Below are 18,786 nucleotides of genomic sequence, written 5' to 3'. Positions count from 1 at the left end.
ATACGCCTGCGCATTGCAAGACTTTCTGGGAAGTGTAGTTTCTAGTACCTGGAGAGCGGTCGGGCGGAGCGCAGCCTTCTGGGAAGTGTAGTTCTCTGCTGAAGGGGTCCCCAGGCTGGGGGTGGGAAGGCGCGGAGGCAGGCGCGCGGCGGACAGGCCTGAAGGGGGCGTGTCCGCGCGGGCCTTGTAGCCTCCCGCCCTGCCAGAGGAGAGGTCACGAAGAGAAGCCGCCGCTGCCGCCGCCGCTAACACTGCGAAGTCTGAGCCCTGGTCTGCAGCTATGGCCTACTGTCGGCAGGAAGGTAGGGACGGTGAGTGCCGTTGGAGACCGGCCTACGAGGGCCTGTACGGGGTCTATGCTGCCTCCGCAGGCTCCGGCACCCAGCGACTCCACTGCCGGCGTGGGCAGCCCGAGGCGTCCCGGGGTACCTTCTTCGGGACCTTTGGAGCCGGCTGGGCGGCGGGGGCTGCCACCCCCGTTTTGCATATGAGAAAACCAAGACTGGGAGATCTGAGGCTGTCATAAGGTCATGGGGAGGCTCGAACCTGGACCTCAGAGAGACCAGCTTGTGGCAGAGTTTATAAACTAGACCCAAGGCGGTAAGGGAAGTGCTGAGCACGTTTCCTCTGCCTCGCAATTTGGAATTTATTGTCACTAATTATTAGTAGCGCTTTTACCACACACCACGTGTTACGATTTGCACGCGCCTTGTAACTGTCCTGAAAAGTTGCCATTCGGGTTCGGCGGTGTGCTAAAGCGATATAAGTAACAACGACAACACTTATTGAGCCCCAATTACCTATCAGGCACTCCTCAAAGAGCTTTACAGGGCTTATCATTGATCTCCCAGAGACCTTTGTAAGTCAGGCCCCTGTTAAGACCTAGAGTGACTTGGCTAAAGCCACGCGATCGGTAAGTCGTGGAGCTGGGGTTTGACCCCTAGCCGTCTGATTCCAGAACTTGCACTGTCCAATCTGATGCCCAGTGGATTCTAGGGAGCCCTCTTTGGGAAGACGCTCTCCACCCGCGACACACACACACACACACACACATACACACAAAGTTGGGCTCGGATAGTTGAGAAGCCTCCGGGCCTCAGTTTCCAGTCTTGTAAAATGAGAAGTTAAAAGAAGTTGGTCTTAATTTATTCAGCAGATATTCTTGAAGAACCTTCTGTGTCCCAGGTGACAGGGATAGGGGACCCCTGAGAAGCTATCCCAGAAATTCTTGGATGAATAGTCCAGCTTCCTCAATTTAATTCAGGGAACCCGAAGCCCAGAGAAGACGACCTACCCAAGGTCATACATCAAGTTAGGGAAACAGCTTAGTCTAAAATGCTAAGCCTTCTCCCCCACCCAAGCTTGCTTTCTAGAATTCCTCTTTCTTTCCTGGGTCAAAAAGCGACAATACTTAATTGATGTTGCTAATGAGTACTATTTATGTTGATTAATACTTAATTGTGCTGTGGACAAAAGTCTTCTGCTCTCACCATTTTGTTAAACTACAGGTCTCTTGTTTTTAATTTTCTTTCCTCTGAGTCTCTAATTTACTTTGTCATTTAGCAAGTAATTTTCAGCCTTTTGGGTATAATGAGGCTCCCCCGCCTTGCCTTTGAGGATTTCTAGGAGTCACAGGTTCTCTGGGAAGAGAGGCGGGTCCCATCTTCTACCAAAGCATGGATCCTTATCTTTTCCTGGTTCAAAGATCTCCTTTTCTTAGTTTAGGGATGAGAATTGAAAACACTCACTTTCAGACCTACCCTAGTTTTTATCTTATCCATACCCAGTGTCCCCTAGATCCCCAACTTTTTGTTTTTCTACCCAATTTTATTTTTTTTTATGTTTATCATGGGACTTAGAAAAATGATCACAGACTCCTTGCCATGTAAGGAAGGGCTTATGTAATCCAACTCCGGCTTGATCTGGCTCAGCCTGGTCACTAACCCCTCTGTCATTACTCAGCCACACTGGCCTTGCGGCTCTTCCCTTTGTCCGGGGCACCCCTCAGCTCTCCTCGCGCTGGCTCCTCATACTTTAACATTCTGCTCAAATGTCACCTAGAGAGGTCTTCCCCGACCTTTGGTGTCTTTCAGGTCCTAAATTTTCTGAAATTACCTTGGTTTTTTATTTTATTTTATTGATTTTAGAGAAAGAAACATTGATCTGTTGTTCCGCTTGTTTATGCATTCATTCATTTGTTGCTTTTTTTTTAACGTGCTATTTGTAGTTATCAGAACATGGTGTTTATTGCACTTGGGAGACAAAAATATTACAAACATTTTGGAGTGTAAGATAAAAATCTTAGTAAAATTTAAAAAACTATTTATATATCCTATGCCTCATTCTTAATTCTATTGCTCTTCTCATTGGTTGCTTCTTGTATATGCCTTAACTGGAGATCAAACCCACAGCCTTGGCATATCAGGACAGTGCTCTAGACAAATGAGCTACCCAGCCAAGGCCCCCTTGTTTATTTTTGTCATCTTATTTCCTGTCTGTCTTCTCCTGATAAACTAAGAATTAGATGGGCCCTATTCCCAGGATCTAGCATACAGCCTGGTTTACAAATGGGCGCTCAAATCTCTGTCGAATAAACTCATACACATACCTGAACTCTGTTCCGATTGAATCACTTGCCTGTGCAAGTTTACGTCAGGGGCCCACCCATCACCCAGCCTCAGGTGAGGCCTTAGCTCAGCGTTCAAGGCATTCCACAGCATTGCTCAGCCTTGCTCCCTGGCCTTGGGTTGCCCGCACTTTTCTGTGTCAGCGCCTCCCTGTTCCTTTCTTTAGTTTCCTCCTTTTCTAATGCTGAGTCTGCCCTCCCCTTTTCAGTCAGCATTTATTGAGCACCTCTGAGGTGCCATCCACCGTGCATATTATTCATGAGCATAGGTGACAAAAGCTGCCCTTGTGGCATGGGGGACACTCCTGGGTTGGATATGCTCAGAGATCCTGATGGGTAATGATTCCATGCATGTTCATGCTCCTCTTTCTGAAAGAAGATGCAACCGCCCACGCAATAGTGTTCTCTAACATGCTTAACAGTGATAATCAGTCTGTCTTCCTGCCCCTCCGCTCTATGTCGTTATCCAGAGTTGAGTTTCTCCCTTTACTTTTTCAACAAATATCTATTACCTGCCATGTTCTGGGCACTGTTCCAGGCTCGGGGGAATGAAAAAGACAAACCCTTGGCCCTAAGGAGCTGACATCTCAGTGAGGGAGATGAGTGGTAAATAAATACATAATATGTTAGGTGAGGAAAAGTGCTTTGGAGAAAAATAAAGCAGGGTAAGGGAGATGCCGGGTGGTCAAGGAAAGTGGCCCCGGCGCAGGTGGTATGAAGCCGTCGGGGGGAGAGTGCGAGGGGGGCCAGGGCAGCCCATGCGAAGGCCCGAAGGGAGGCGTGTGCTCGGCGTGTTCAGGTAACTGCAAGAAGGTGCTGGAATGGTGGGAGGGAAGAGTGGAAGATAGGGTCATGCAAGGGATGCAGATCTTTCTAGATGTATTTGAAGCTGGAGCCAGCCTGATCTGAGGTTGGCGGTGTGAGAGAAGACAGGAGTAGAGGACGGCCGTACAGAGAGTAAAACTTCAGGATCGGGGGTGGCTTGGTATCCAGATGCTCAGTCAGTCCTTCTGATCTCAGCCCCACTCCAGAGCCCTTCTTTCAGAGAGACCCCTGGGGTCTTGGATCCCCACCCTTAGCAGGGTCCTGGGGTGGGACTGCTCTTCTTCTAGTTGACTTTCCTTCATTGAGTGCTTTGGGTTCAGCATTCTCCATTCCTTATGTCGGAGAGCACTCTTCTGTCAGCTTTTCCTCTTCTAAAACTTTATTGACATCTCTAGCCTCTGTCTCTTTTCCTGGCCATTTTATCATTGTCATTGGCTGCCATTTGAGCAGGATTTCAGGACAAAGCAGAAATTTGTTTTACTTTGTTTACCATGGTAGGCAGGCTGAGCTGGTGGGGGACCTGTTTTTCTGAGACCCAAAGAAGGTGCCTTATTACCCCACTAGTTGGCATTCTTAGGACTAGTTCTTTCCTTCACAGCTGGGCCTATTAGGAGTACATAAGCATTGTCTTTGTATTCACTTTTTTTAAAGTCCTTTTTTTTAAAAAAAATTATTTATTTATTTATTTATTTATTTATTTATTTATTTGAGAGAGGGTAAGGGAGGGAGAAAGAAGGAGAGAAACATCGATGTGAGAGGGAAACATCAATTGGTTGCCTCTCATGCGCGCCCCAACTGGGGACTGAACCCACAATTTAGGCATGTGCCCGCACCAGGAATCGAACTGGCGACCTTTTGCTTTGCAGGACTCACCCAACCCACTGAGCCACACCAATCAGGACCTTATCTTCATTTTTAAACATTCCAGGAAGCAAAGGCCTGGAAATATGTATATTTCTTATTATAAATCACAATATCGCATCATCCCCCGAGTATAACCTCTCTAAGAGGGCTGTCCGAGGGGGTACCTGGGAGGACTCAGCTCTGTGGGAGAGGCCTGGAACATTCTCGGTGGAATTGTGCTAGGCCTGTGATTCCCACACCTGGCTGTGTATCACAGCTACCTGTGAAGCCAGTGAGCAGTGCAAACATGCCAGAAAGCCTGATTTAACTTTTGGATGAGGTCTGGCCTTTGGGCCTCGTCACTGGTCTGGGCCTAGCTGAGATCTTGGTAAACTAAACTGTCAGAGCTGAGCTGAGAGCTTCACTGTCAGCTTATTCTGCTTAGCATTCAGCATTTTTGCAGGTTGCTTTCTAGTGTTTTGAAAACTGACCAGGATCACCAGGTCATTAGCTACTTTAATGTGCCTTGGCTGCCTGGCCAAAATCCTTTCCCAGGCGACACGGGGAAAGCAGTCTTCTCTGAGGTAGAATGTGATGTCCGGGGGCAGAGACCAGCTCTGGGCATGGAAACTTCAGATGGGCTGGAAGTCTAGTCCCTGTGCATGCTGACAGTCACCTGTCATTACTGCTTCCCGGTGTGGAAAGAGCACGAAGCACCAAGGCGACTTCTCTCTGGCCCCTCAGCTGCCCTTTTCACTGGAGGTGTCACTCTGGTGTTTGCTGTCACCCCCCATGCTTTCCCCAAGCCTGTTCCTTAAATACAGCAGCCCAAGCGCGGACGCACCATTTTTTCTTTGGTTTCCCTTAGCCCTACCTGTGACTGAACTATCTTAAACACAAAGAGAGGGAAAAGTATGAAATAATAAGAGAAAACACTGGCCGCTCTCAGAGAGCCCCACTTCTGCAGACCTGGCCTCTGCTCCACAGTAGCTAATTCGCTCCAGGCCACGGACTAAGGCCCTGTCCAAGGGGGCAGTAGGGTGGTGCCGGGAGAAGTCTTAAATGCCAGGCGTCTCCCAATCCCTTCTAGATGAGAGTCCCATTATCCCAGATCTCGTGGGTCAGAGAGGGTAGTTAGTAGGACTGTAGAATTTGTCTTTCCCTTCACGAGGTAGGTACCAGTAGCTTGGGAGAAACCTCCTGTTTATGCACTCCACAAACAGTCATCGACTTAATCCTAAGCTTCTTGGTCAGGGGTTGGTTCAGTATTTATTATTTGGAACGTGTATTCCTGCCCAAAGCACAGGGTAGTGTCCTAGTCCTGCTAAGTACTATGTACCAAGTTGTTGTCATTATTTTTAGGTGTGTGTGTTGTGGGGGCAGTGTAGGTGTGTGGAAAGGATCTCCACAGTGTGGTCTTTGGAGTCTCAGAGCTGGGTTCAAATTCAAGCCCTTGGTGAGCAAGTCGCTTTCCAGAGCCTCAGGCTCACCACTGCAAAACGGGTCTCCTGCGGTCCCCTGTGAGAGTCACGATGCGATGCAGGAGCTCGCTGACACACAGCATGCCGAGAGGGGCAGGTCCTCTGGGGACTTTGCAGGGGAGACTGATGGCCCTGCGGCGTGTGCAGTGCCGAGGAGAAGGTGCTCCCCCACATGGGAATATCAGACAGATACCTGCTGTGAAGTTCGCTGATGGCCGCAAGTTTTAGGAAGGTGAGGTCAAGTGCCAACAGCTACAGGGTGCAGGGGGGAGAGTCCAGGAGGGAGACTAGCAGGTGAGGTGCCTGCCTTGCCATGTCCAGCTGGTTGATTTTGAGTCACCGCTCTGGGCCTTGCTTTTTATGCTGTGTAATGAGGGTGATGGAACTTCATAGGGTCACTGTAAGGTCAGGTGAGGTGAGCCGTGGAACACCCCCATCCTGGTTCATTCAGTGCTGATTCCATCTTCCCTGCCTCCCGTAAGGAGAACCTCCTCATATAAAATGCATCTGGCTCCCACCAGTTTCCTCTCCTCGAGGCTCAGGACCCCCTGACAGCCAGGTACTTGGGGCCGTGGGCTTTTGCCCTGACGAATCTATCTTCCTGATGCTGGTCCTTGGAGGGCATCCGTCCTGACCCTGCTGCCCAGCCTATTCAGGCTGCGTGATTATTCTAAAAAAGAACAAGCTGCAGATTGTCACAGAAGTTAATGACACCAGCACTTTGGTGAAATAGTCCCTCCTTCCCCAGGCCAACTTGTTGGGAAAAGGCCCCCAAAACTTATGGACTCTAGAGAACTTCCACAGTGTCCCCCGCCATCTTGATCCCTTCCTTCTCCCAGCCACGGTCAGGAGCCCGAGAGGCCTAGAGGGAGCTTTGACGTTGGGCACTGGCAGACCACCTGCCTTCCAGAAGCCGGTGACTGGGATATTTTCCCAGAGGGTATCTTGTTGGGACACGCTTAAGTGGCTGCATCAGCTGAGTGGGCTGCGTTGGTCTGCTGGCCGACACCCGCATCACTGTGCAGGTCTCGCCGTGTCACACAGTTCTCATTCTTGCTCATACTTTCCATGCATTTTGAACCCTGTGGGTAAATCCCTGGGGAGCTAGAACCAAGTCATCTTAAGAGAGAGCACATGATATTTGTCTTTCTCCATCTTCTCAGCATATGCCCTCAAGGACCATCCATGTTGTTGCAAATAGCAAGGTTTCATTTTTATGGCTGAATAATATTCCATTGTGTATACACTACAATTTATTTATTCATCTAGCAATGGACACCTAGGTTCTTTCTGTATCTTTGCTATTGTAAATAATACAACAAGCATAGGGGTGCATATATCTTTTTGAGTTAGTGTTTTTGTTTTCCATGAATAAATTATCCAGAAGTGGAATTGCTGGATTATGTGATAGTTCTATTTTAATTTTTTGAGAAAAAATTTTGAGATACTGTTTTCTTTTTTTTAAATCCTCACTAGAGGACATGTTTATTGATCTTAGAAAAGGAGGGAGATTGGGAGAGAAACATCAGTGTGAGAGAGAAACATTAATTGGTTGCCTCTCATACATGTCCCGACTGGGGACCAAACCCATAACCTAGGTATGTGCCCTGACTGGGAATCGAACCCTTGACCTTTTGGGTTACAGGACAATGCTCCAAACAAGTAAGCCACACCATCCTGGGCACCTCTATACTGTTTTCAGTAGCAGCTGTACCAATTTATAGTGCCACCAATAGTGCTCACGTGTTCCCTTTTCTTTATATCCTCATCAACACCTGTTATTTCTAGTCTCTATAATAATAGCCATTCTACCAGAATGTGAGACAATATCTCCTTGTGGTTTTGATTTTCATTTCCCTGATGATTAATGATGCAGAACATCTTTTCATATGCCTGTTGGCTATCTGTATATCCTCTTTGGAAAAATGTATATTTAGACCTCCTCCCCATTTTTTATCAGTTTTTTTTATGCTATTGGTATATCACATTGACATATTTTGGACATTAGCTCCTTATCAGATACATGATTTGCAAATATTTTCTCCCATTCTGCAGGTTGCCTTTTCATTTTGTTGATGATTTCTTTTGCTGGGCAGAAGATTTTTAGTTTGATGTAGTCCCACTTGTTTACATTTGATTTTGTTGCTTTTGTTTGTGGTGCCAGATTTTAAAAATCATTACCAAGACCTATGTCAAGGAGGTTACTGCCTGTTTTCTTTTAGAGTTTTGTAGTTTCAGGTCTTATGTTCAAGTCCTTAGTTTATTTTCACTTAATTTTGTGTATGTTGTAATACAGTTGTCCAGTTTTATTCTTTTACATGTGGCTGCCCAATTTCCCCAACAGCATTTGTTGAAGAGACTGTTCTTTCCCCATGGTATATGAGTGTTCTTGATCCCTTTGTTGTAAATTAACAATCATATATGCTTAGGTTTCTTTCTGGACTCTGTTCTATTCCGTTGATTTATATGTCTCATTTTGTGCCAGTGTCATACTGTTTTAATTATTTTACGTTTGTAAAATAGTTGAGATTGGAGCATGATGCCTCCAGCTTTGTTCTTCTTTCTTCAGATGCTTTAGCTATTTGGGGTTTTTCATGGTTCCATACATGTTGTTCTATTTCTGTGAAAAATGCCATTGGAATTTTAATAGAGATTGCTTTGAATCTGTAAAATTCCTTGGTTAGTATGGACATTTTAACAATATTCTTCTAATCTATGAGCAGGGAATGTCTTTCCATTTATTTGAATCTTCAATTTCTGTCATTAATGTCTTGTAGTTTTCAATATACAGGGCTTTCACCTCCTTGGTTAAATTTATTCCTGGGTATTTTATTCTTTTTGATGCAATTGTAAATGGGATTGTTTTCCCTAATTTCTCTTTCTGATAGTTCATTGTTAGTTTATAGAAACTTAACAGATTTTGTATATTGATTTTGTATCCAGAAACTTTACTGAATTCATTAGATCTAACAACTTTTTGAGGGACTGTTTAGGGTTTTCTATATATAATATTTCACCTGCAAATAGAGACGGTTTTTTTCTTTCCAGTTTGGATGCCTTTCATTTCTTTTTCTTGCCTTTTTCTTGCCCTAGCCTTGCTCTGCCTAGAACTTCCAATACTATGTTGAATAGAAGTGGCAAGAGTGAGCATCTTTGTATTGTTTCTGATCTCAGGGGGACATTTTTGAGCTTCACCATTGAATATGATGTTTGTTTTGAGCTTGCCAAATATGGCCTTTATTATATTGAGGTACGCTCCCTCGATACCCAATTCATTGATAGTTTTCAGCATAAATGGGTATTGAATTTTGTTGGATGCTTTTTCTGCTTATTCAAAAACATACATGGTTTTGAATATTGAGATGATCGTATGATTTTTATTCTTCAGTTTGTTAATGTGGTGTATCACACTGACTGGTTTGCAGGTGTTGGACCATCCTTCCATCCCTGGGATAAATTTCATTTGCTCATAACATATGACCCTTTTAACATATTGCTGAATTTGGTTTGCTAATACTTTTTGAGGATTTTTACATCTGTGTTCATCAGGGATGCTGCCTGTAATTTTCTTTTCTCATGGCATCCTTGTCTGATTTTGCCATGAGGGTAATGCTGGCCTCGTAAAACAAGTTTGGAAGAGTTCCCTCCCCCGATTTTTCTTCTTGGAATGTTTTGTTGAATTTACCAGTGAAGCCATCTGGTCCTGGCCTTTTGTTTGTTGGTAGGTTTCTGATAACTGATTCAGTTCATGATATTATTGTAGTAATTGGTCTGTTCATATTTTCTCTTTCATCATGATTTAGTCTTGGTAGGTTGTCGGTTTCCAGGAATGTATTCTTGTCTTACAGGTCCTCCAATTTGTTGCCGTATACTCATTTATAGTAACGTCTTATAATGATTCCTTTGTATTTTGGTCATATCAATTGTAACATCCCCTCTTTCATTTCTGATTTATTTATGTCCTCTCTTTTTTTCTTGATGATTCTACACAAAGGTTCACCAACTATGTTTATTTTTTTAAAGAACCAGTTCTTAGTTTCCTTCATCTTTTGTATTGTCTTTGTAGTCTCTATTTTATTTACTTCTACTTTAATCTTTGTTATTTCCTTCATTGTACTAACTTTGGGTTTCATTTTTTTCCCCTATTTCCTCCAGGTGTAAAGTTAGCTTATTTATCGAGGCTTTTTTAGTTTCTTGAGGTAGGCATTTATTGCTCTGAACTTTTCTGTTAGAACTGCTTTTGCTGCATTCCTTCAATTTTGGTATTTAAATTTCCACTTTCATTTGTCTCAAGGTGTTTTTCAATTTTCAAAAATGGTGTTTTAAACCATTTGTTGTTCAGTAACATGTTGTTTAACCTCTCCATATTTGTGAATTTTTCATTTTCATTGTGTTGTCAGTTTCTGGTTTCATACTGTTGTCTTCAGAAAAGATGCTTGATATGACTTCAGTTCTCTTAAATTTATTAAGACGATCTGTGGCCTAACATATGATCTATCTTGGAAAATGCTCCATGTGCACTTGAGAAGAATGTTGTTTTGGATAGAATGTTCTGAAATATCTTTTAAGTCATCTGGCATAACATGTTGTTTAAGGCCAGTGTTTCCTTAATTGATTTCTATCTGGATGATTTGTTTATTGATATAAGTGAGGTATTAAAGTCACCTACTATTATTGGATTGCTATTGCTCCTCTTAGGTCTGTTAATATTTGCTTTCTATATTTAGGTGCTCCTATGCTAAGTGTATAAATAAAGTAATCATTGATAGGTATGTGCTTATCGCATTTTGTTAATTGTTTTCCAACAGTTTTGTAGTTTCTCTCTTCTTTTGCTCTCGTGGTTCGATGACTTTCTTTAGCCATATGTTTATATTCCTTTCCCTTTATCTTTTGTGTATTTACAACAGGTTTTTGCTTTATGGTAATCCATGAGTATTATTACATGTAACAATGTATAAATATTGTATGTAAGTCTTTTAATTTGTTAACAATTTAAGATTGATCTCATTGTAAAGTTCAATGTTAATACTCTCCCTCCCCTACATTTTGTTTGGAATGTCACATTTTACATCTTTTTATCTTGTGTGTCCCTTAACTAATAATTGTAATTGTAGTTTTTTTTACTTTTATCTTTAATCTTTCTACTTGCTTTTGTAATCCATTAATCCACTACCTTTGCTATATATTTTGCTTCCCAGGGAAATTTATTCTTTCACATGGGTTCTTGTTATTAATTAGCACTCTTTTTTCCCTCAACTTAAGGAAGTCCCTTTAACATTTTTCTAAGGCCAGTTTAGTGGTGATGATCTCCTTTAGCTTTTGCTTGTCTGGAAAACTCTTTATCTCTCCTTTATTTTTATTTATTTTTTAAGATTTTATTCATTTATCTTTTAAGAAAGGGGAAAAGAGAGAGAAAGAAAGGGAGAGAAACCTCAATGTGTGAGAGAAACATCAACCAGCTGCCTCTCGCAGACCCCCAGCCAGGGACCTGGCCCATGGCCCAGGCATGTGCCCTGACTGTTGTGGCTCAGTGGGTTGGGCATCATCCTTCCAACCGAGGGATCACCAGTTCAGTTCTCTCCTTTATTTTGCTGGTTAGAGTATTTTTGGTTGGAAGTTATTTTTCTTTCAACACTTTGAATATAATCATGCCACTCCCTTCTGACCTACACAGTTTATAAAAAAGTCTGATTGTCTTACGGAGCTTCCCTTGTACTTAAGTTTTTCTCTAACTACTTTTAATATTCTCTCATTATCTTTAACTCATGACATTTTCATTGTAATTTGAGTTGGTGTGGATATCTTTGGGTTCCTCTTATTTGGACCTCTCTGGACATCCTGGATCTGCATATCTATTCCCCAGTTTAAGGAAGTTTATTTTGTGTTTTTTTTTGGGGGGGGGGGGAGTCTGAGTTTTATCTTGTTTGTTTATTGGTTGGTTGGTTTTGAAACATTTCTTTGTTTCTTCGTGTTGCTTGATTCTGTATTGGTTTCTATGCCGTAGATGAAACAACCTAAGTCTCGAAGAAGTGGCTCGTATGGGAGGTGAACCTTGTCATTCGTCCCTGCCCCAGCTCTTGGTTGTCTCCATCTTTGGACTTGTCCAAGCAGCCTGTTGCATTTTCAGTAGCTCCCAATAGTTGAGGATGTGACCAAACTGGCAGTGCCTGAAAAGGGAAAAGTCTCAGCACCTAAATTCAGGCTTGCTAGAAGCTAGGTACTCAGGAATCCACTTCTAAAAGTACACAAATATATACAGTCCTGTGGGACTGCAAGCATGTATCCCACTGGCCACCAAAACCAGGCAACCTGGAGGTGTCCCTTGGGTCGCAGTCCCAATAATCAGGACTGCAGAAAAGTGTATGAGCTCTTTTCTGGGTGACACCAGCAAGCTGGAGTATGGCAGAGAGAGAACACCAAGTTGGCTTCCACAGCCTACATTTCTGGAGAGTGGCTCCGCAAGCCAGGAGATTCTGCCGGACCTGAAGTCTGCCCCTCATGCCAAAATCCAGGGCGAGCAAAGGCCTCCTTAAGAGAAAGACTCTGGGAGTGGGAGGTGGATACCTAAGTCCACTGTCTATGCAGTTTTCTGGGGGTGGTTGCCTGCCAAGTACCATCTCTTTGATTGCCACAGTCCTGCAGGGCCCCAGAATACAAGTGCCCTTGGCCACCAGAGCCATACAATTAAGCAGTGTACCCTGGGTGGCAGCCTCAAAACCCAGGGCCCCAAACGTACGAAATCCCCTCCAAAAGACACTGGCTTTCCGGAGCGTGGCAGAGGGTGAGTTTGAAGTTCACACCTGCCCTCTGAGGTCTCTGAAAAGGACTGACCCTTTCTTGATGGGAGGAAGAAAGACTTCCTGTGGCACCACTAGAATATCAGCAAATTTGGGGGCTAAAAGCAGCTGCATTTGGCAGGATTGGGCATCTCCTCCCATGTGGAGGATACACGTGGTGGACTGGGTGTGCTATCATCCTCCCCCGCCAAGACCTCGGTGGAGTTTTCGTTCCAGCCACAGGTATTCAGTAAAAGTGGCTGCTAAACCATGCATTATGCAGTCTGATTCAGCGCAGAGAGGGCAGTCTGATGGTCTCCTCACTTTGGGATTTCACTTGGGACAGTTTTCAAACTGGGTTTGTTCTACTGTTTTGGCTTTAGGGCTCATTCACTGCTTTTGAGTGAAAGGTGTCTTCCTCTGCCTTCCAAACACTAGGGAAGGATCGAATCATATTTGTGACCAAAGAAGACCATGAAACTCCAAGCAGTGCAGAGCTGGTGGCTGACGACCCCAACGATCCTTACGAGGAGCATGGTGAGTAACATGAGGCCTCCCAGGGACCCACAGACACGAACTGGGAGAAAGTTCAACGTCCACCTTTTTTTCCCCATTTTGTCCTAGACCAGGCAGGGTTTTCAGGTGTGCATCTCAGCCGTGGACCATCTTTCAGGACAATGAGTTTGTCTCCTTCAGACGTGTAAGGGACTGTTTTGGAGCCCTCGTTCTGATACACCTCCCTGGCCATTAGGCTAGAATCTAAGAGGTTCTCTTTACTGAAGTTTTCTGCCTCTTCTGAATTTTGGCATTGGCTTAAGCTGCTGGCTGGATGCTTCCCAGTGAGTAAGTTTTGGGAGAGGGTGTCAGTGGATTTGAGCAGTTCCAGATAAGGTAACAGGGATCCTTTATTTAATCAAGTTACAAGACTTAATTCTGCCACCTCTGCAGACCATTCGTAAGCAGGCATCCAAGAGCCACACACCTTGTTCTATGAGGTACTTTCCCCTTGTAGTTCTCCAGCAAGCACCTTGCTGGAAAAGCTCAGTTGAGATAGAGGGACAGCTTTCTAGCAGCAGGATTTAGCTAACCTAGTCAGAACTGTTCCACACTACTCAGTTAATGGTCACCTAGGGCATCACTCCAAAGGCTTTGGACTATTGGACTCACTAGGGCTTAACGTAGCCTGTGTAAAGCGGCTCTGTGTGTGCAGTATTCATAAATAGTCCATATATTATGAACAGTACTCACTTCACCAATCTAAAGCCTTTTCTGACATCCATGATGATAACTAACAAGCCTTCTAGTGCTGATTGGTGATTAATATGACATCTTGTAGGAGCTGCCAGTAGAATATGGGCTCTGGGTTGAAATTCTTCAAATGCTAACTGAAGTGTATCCTTTTTTTTTTTTTTAAGATTTAATTTATTTATTTTAGATGGGAAGGGAGGAAGAGAAACGTTAATGTGTGAGAGGAACATCAATGTGTGGTTGCCTCTTGCACGCCCCCAGCTTGGAGGCCTGGCCCACGACCCAGGCCTGTGCCCTGACTGGGAATCCAACCGGTGACCCTCTGGTTCACAGGCTGGTGCTCAGTCCACTGAGTCACACCAGCCAGGGCTAAAGTGTATGTTCTTAAGTAAGACACTATTTACTGCTCCTAAGAATTAGGATAAAGCTCAAAAGGCACGCATAGCACCCTTTGGAAATAGTAGGAAGTACAGACATTATACGAAGTGTTAGATTTCTGAGAGTGACAGCAACAGGAGGGATCTTGAGTCAACACTCATAAAGAAAAATAAATCACATGTGAATTCTAGTCCTTTGCCTGCCTTTAAGTCCACATTAGTTAAGGACTTTTCTTTAATAGATTGAACTCTGCGAGGCCTGCAGGACAAATCATTCCTTGTTTTGTCTGCCCCATCCTATTTTTATAAAACCTGAATGTGTTTGCCTTGAGGCTGTGCATTTCCCTCCATTTCCTACCACTCTTTATCATTCCTCTTGTTTTTTCTCCTACCTGCTTCTGTCATTTACAGTAAATCTGCTCAGATCCTATAAGTATTTGCCCTTGCAACCCCTTCTTGTGAATACTTACAGTGAAGAAGCATATAAAACAGAGAATTCTGGGACCTAGGTTCTGAACTCTCAATTGCAAAATTGCTAGTTTTAAAACACCCCATCTGAACTTAAGTTTTTGAAGTTACCATCCTTGTGTTTTACATTGTGTCCCTGAAGTGCAAATTGGCTTCATAGTGTTCTCTGTGAGGAACTACTGCTTTCTAACTCACCTTCCTCTGATAAATAATGATACAAGGACTCCTGCAGATCTGAACTATTACTTTTAAAGGTTAGTATTACAATGTTACCTCTTTTGGAGACTATTTATGCAGGTAGGTATATTAGCAGTGTTGAGCTTCCAGGGGCAGCGCTGAGATGGCCGTGAAGTCGGGAGGGGGGTGAGATGTCGAGCAGATGGGCCCTGGTAATCCTAAGGGTCCTGGCTATAGTCCTGACTTGGACCCCATTGAACCCCAGAAACCTCATTTGTAAACTGGGATGAGTAATACCCACTGCGGAAGGTCGCTGAAAGGATTGCACGGTTTACCACATACAACTCAATGCATAAGAATGTGCATTGTACCTGTCAGTGGTACCAAGGGTGGACTCCCTGCCGGTTCCCATTAATGGCCATCTCTGCTGTTAGTGAGTAACCGCAGCAGCAGATTTGTGGATCACTGAAGCTTCCTATGCTAGAATGAAGACGCAGGGTTCAGCCTAGGCCTAGAACTTTGGATACTAGCTCAGAGTGCCAGAGCTGTGTATTTCCCTGGAGTGAAAAATCAAATGTAATTTCACTGGGTACTTAAGAGTCTTTCTCAAAGTGTGCTCTCAGTCTCTATTGTCAACTTATGTAAGAGATTTCTATATGAATTGTATTTCCATCCGTGTCTATCACAAAGGTGAACATGAGCCATCATCTTAAAAGCATTTTAGAAAACTGGGAAATACTATTTGGATTTTAAGTTCTAAGATAAGAAAAAGTGTAAAATTCAAAAGGTGAAGGGGCCTATATAATATTGAAATGAAAATCTATCTGAAACCCTAACCCCTCCCTAACACAAATGTACAGTGTAACAGTTTGGTTTACATGGTTAGTCTCCCTCTAAGTTCTTCATATTTACAAGAATGGAACCACACCACTCTGGTATGCTACTAGCCCTTTCCTTGTAAAACATGTCTTGGACATCTTCCTAGTCAGCACAGAAGCATCAGCCTCCTCATTTTTACCAGAATTCACATGGTGTGTGGCTTCTGAGAGCAGCCACAGAGCAAGAAGGGCTTGAGAAGCAGGGCCCAATGGGTGGGGGGCAGAGATTGGAAGGAAGAGATCCATACCTCAGCTTTTTTTTTTTTAATATGTTTATTGATTTTAGAGAGAGGAAAGAAAAGGGGGAGGGAGAGAAACATCAATTGCTTTCCCCCCATACACCCCTCCAACCATGAGTTGAACCTGTAGCCTAAGTATGTGCCCTGACCAGGAATCAAACCCCCAACCTTTTGGTGTATGGGACGATGCTCTAACCAACGGAGCCACACTGGCCAGGGCAGAACCTCAGCTTCTTAAAGTGTTTGGGATTTTAAAAGTTTCTCATTAACCATTCAAGTGATGGCTTTTACTTCATACTAAATGGATTCCAGCATATAGTTCTTAGAGCACACTCACAGCACTGGGAGGTGGCTTAGAATATAGATCAGCATTGCACGTGGATAAAGTTGCCAGTGGTGGCTTCTCTCCAACTGAGCCAGGAATGCTGGCTTTGCCCCAGGCATTTGAACCCAATCTAAGGGGTAGGTCCACAGGCAAGGGCCGGCCAGGCAACAGTTTATACTGTTCACCTCATAAGTGGCCCGTGAAGACTGGACTTGGTTTTGCTTTTTCAGAGAGCATCTCTCACATTTTCCTTGCCCGTCTTCCTATTCCAGGATTGATCCTGCCAAATGGAGACATTAACTGGAACTGCCCGTGCCTTGGGGGAATGGCTAGTGGCCCCTGTGGGGAACAATTCAAGTCAGCCTTTTCCTGCTTCCACTATAGCACGGAGGAAGTCAAGGGATCAGACTGTGTAAACCAGTTCCGGGCCATGCAGGAATGCATGCAGAAGTACCCAGATCTTTATCCCCAGGACGAGGAGGAGGAGGAGGAGAAGGAGGAGGAGAAGAAGCCAGCAGACCCTTTAGAAGAAACAGCTCCCACCGAGGTCACTGCAGCCAAAGAGGAGGCGGGATCAAGCTAATGAAGGCCACGCTGCAGCCCTGGGCCCCAGGCCTTCCACCTCAGAGTGATACGAACCTTTTGCAAAATGCCTTTCAGTCATTCTCCAAGAAAGCGTCTTTTTCTCTATTGTTCTGTGCACTGTAATACAAAATAACTTATTTTGATGATCAGGGGTCTTGGCCTCTTGACATATACACTGAAAAAAAAAATGGGGTTATATATATATATATATGTTTGTCTCACATAATTTTATCTGTGAATGTAGCTGTCACTTTTGAATTCTCAGATAACCTCAAATTTTGCCACTTTGAAATAATGTGCTGAATATTCTCAGCAACCAAAAATCCTTATCTAGGAGTGTCTCTTATGAGTGAGCTGATTTATTCTGATTCATTATCCCCCTTTTAGTAGATTGTATACCAGTTCGGCAAATGAAATAGAAACAGAAACATCTTCCTTTAAAAATGCTGGAGTGGGGCCATTCCTCATACAAGAAACCAGATAATCAGATACTTATTTCTCAGAAACCATCTTGACCTTGAATATATGAGGAGGGTACTATGTTTCGTTTCTGATACATTTTGGTTTCCATTTTTACATTGAGCTCTAGGTGTTTCTTTTTAGAAGGTGGAGCTTTGGACCCTCCAATTCACAGTTCTTTTCTAAACGAAGAAAAAACTGGTTTTCGCTGTTCTTATTCCAAAAGCGCTGGTTCAGGGCTTGTGGTCACACTGGCTCTCTCTCAGCCTGTTCAGATGCAATATTCTTGAGAGGTGGGGACCTACTTGTTACCAAAGTAGCAACCAAGAAGAAAATGTGAATTAAGTGGTCAATTAAAAGAAAAACATGGTTTTTACCTGATTTTGAAGGTGTCCTTTTTACTAATTAAAAATGTTTTATGTAAGGGAGTTTGATCCAATTTTCTATGTTGAATTCATATCAAGCTGTTTTTTTTGTGAGCAGGTGCCTTCAAATAGACATCATAGCCCACGAGGTGGGGAAGGCTCCTCCCATTTGACGATAAGGAATTGGAACCCTGGCGGGTTAAGTAACTTGCCCAAGGTAACTGCGAGGTGGTGTTCAGGCTGTGATGTAGTGATCCTTCATTTGTGCCAGGTGTATTGGTTCTCTCTTGCTGTATAGAAAGTTACCTTGAAACAAGCACCTGTTATCCCACAATTTCTGCTGGTCAGGATTCTGGGTATGGCTTACCTGGGTCCTCTGGCTCAGCCTCTCACACTGTGATCCAGGTGTTGGCCAGGGTTGCAGCCTCCTCAAGGCTTGATGGGCTTTCAAGAATCACTCAGGTGGTTTTGGGTAGGATTCAGTTCCTTCTGGTTTATTGGACTGTGGGCCTCAATTCCTCACTGGCTATTGATCAAAGTCCCTCAGTTCCTTGACACATGGGCCTCTCCTTAGGTCAGCGCCCAACATGGCAGGTGGCTTCCATCAGAGCAAGATGGAAGTCAGAGCCTTTTCTAAGTTAATCTCAAATGACTTTCTCCCCCTTTACCACAGTCTGTTAGCAGTGAGTCACAGTCCTCACTCGAGAGAAGGGACACTGGGCATGAGAACCAGGAGGCTGCCTAACACACTAGGTAACAGCACATTAAAACAAGGTAAACAAGGTAACAGCACATTAAAGGAGGAAAGCACAGTTGGGTATGAGGAATTGTAGTGCTTTCTTTTTTTTTAATACTTTTTTTATTTGTTCACATATATTTGTCTTCATTTTCCTGCCACCAGTTTTGCCTCCCCCACCCACCCTCAATCCTTCCCCACCTTGACTTTGTCCATGGGTCCTTTGTACATGTTCCTTGATTTGACCCCTCCCCTTCCTTTCCCCGTTATCCCCGTCCTCCTTCCCCCTCGTTACTGTCGGTTTCTGTTTTCAATGTTGCTGGTTATATTTTTCTTGCTGGTTTGATTTGTTGATTAGGTTCCACTTATAGGTCAGAT

At 44.0% G+C, this 18,786-nt stretch overlaps 1 protein-coding gene across 2 annotated transcripts; it reads left to right on the top strand.

The window, feature by feature from the left end:
* The first annotated feature begins 95 nt into the window (after positions 1–95).
* CHCHD4 (coiled-coil-helix-coiled-coil-helix domain containing 4) lies at positions 96–17,671 on the top strand. 2 transcript variants are annotated; one of them, XM_054595218.1, is made up of 3 exons: positions 96–302; positions 12,990–13,088; positions 16,536–17,671. In XM_054595218.1, the coding sequence occupies exons 1-3, from the start codon at positions 281–283 to the stop codon at positions 16,844–16,846; spliced, it is 432 nt and encodes a 143-aa protein (XP_054451193.1). In that variant the 5' UTR covers positions 96–280; the 3' UTR covers positions 16,847–17,671. The 2 variants fall into 2 exon arrangements, with proteins under 2 accessions (XP_054451193.1, XP_054451192.1); XM_054595217.1 differs by having other exon boundaries at positions 96–311.
* Positions 17,672–18,786: the final 1,115 nt, after the last annotated feature.

The sequence above is a fragment of the Pteronotus mesoamericanus genome, unplaced genomic scaffold, assembly GCF_021234165.1.
Source record: "Pteronotus mesoamericanus isolate MK-2021 breed Mesoamerican mustached bat unplaced genomic scaffold, CSHL_Meso_final scaffold_54, whole genome shotgun sequence".
Taxonomy (NCBI): Eukaryota; Metazoa; Chordata; class Mammalia; order Chiroptera; family Mormoopidae; genus Pteronotus; species Pteronotus mesoamericanus.
The sequence above is the reverse complement of the archived record's forward strand: the minus strand, read 5'-3'. Positions and strand labels throughout refer to the sequence as shown.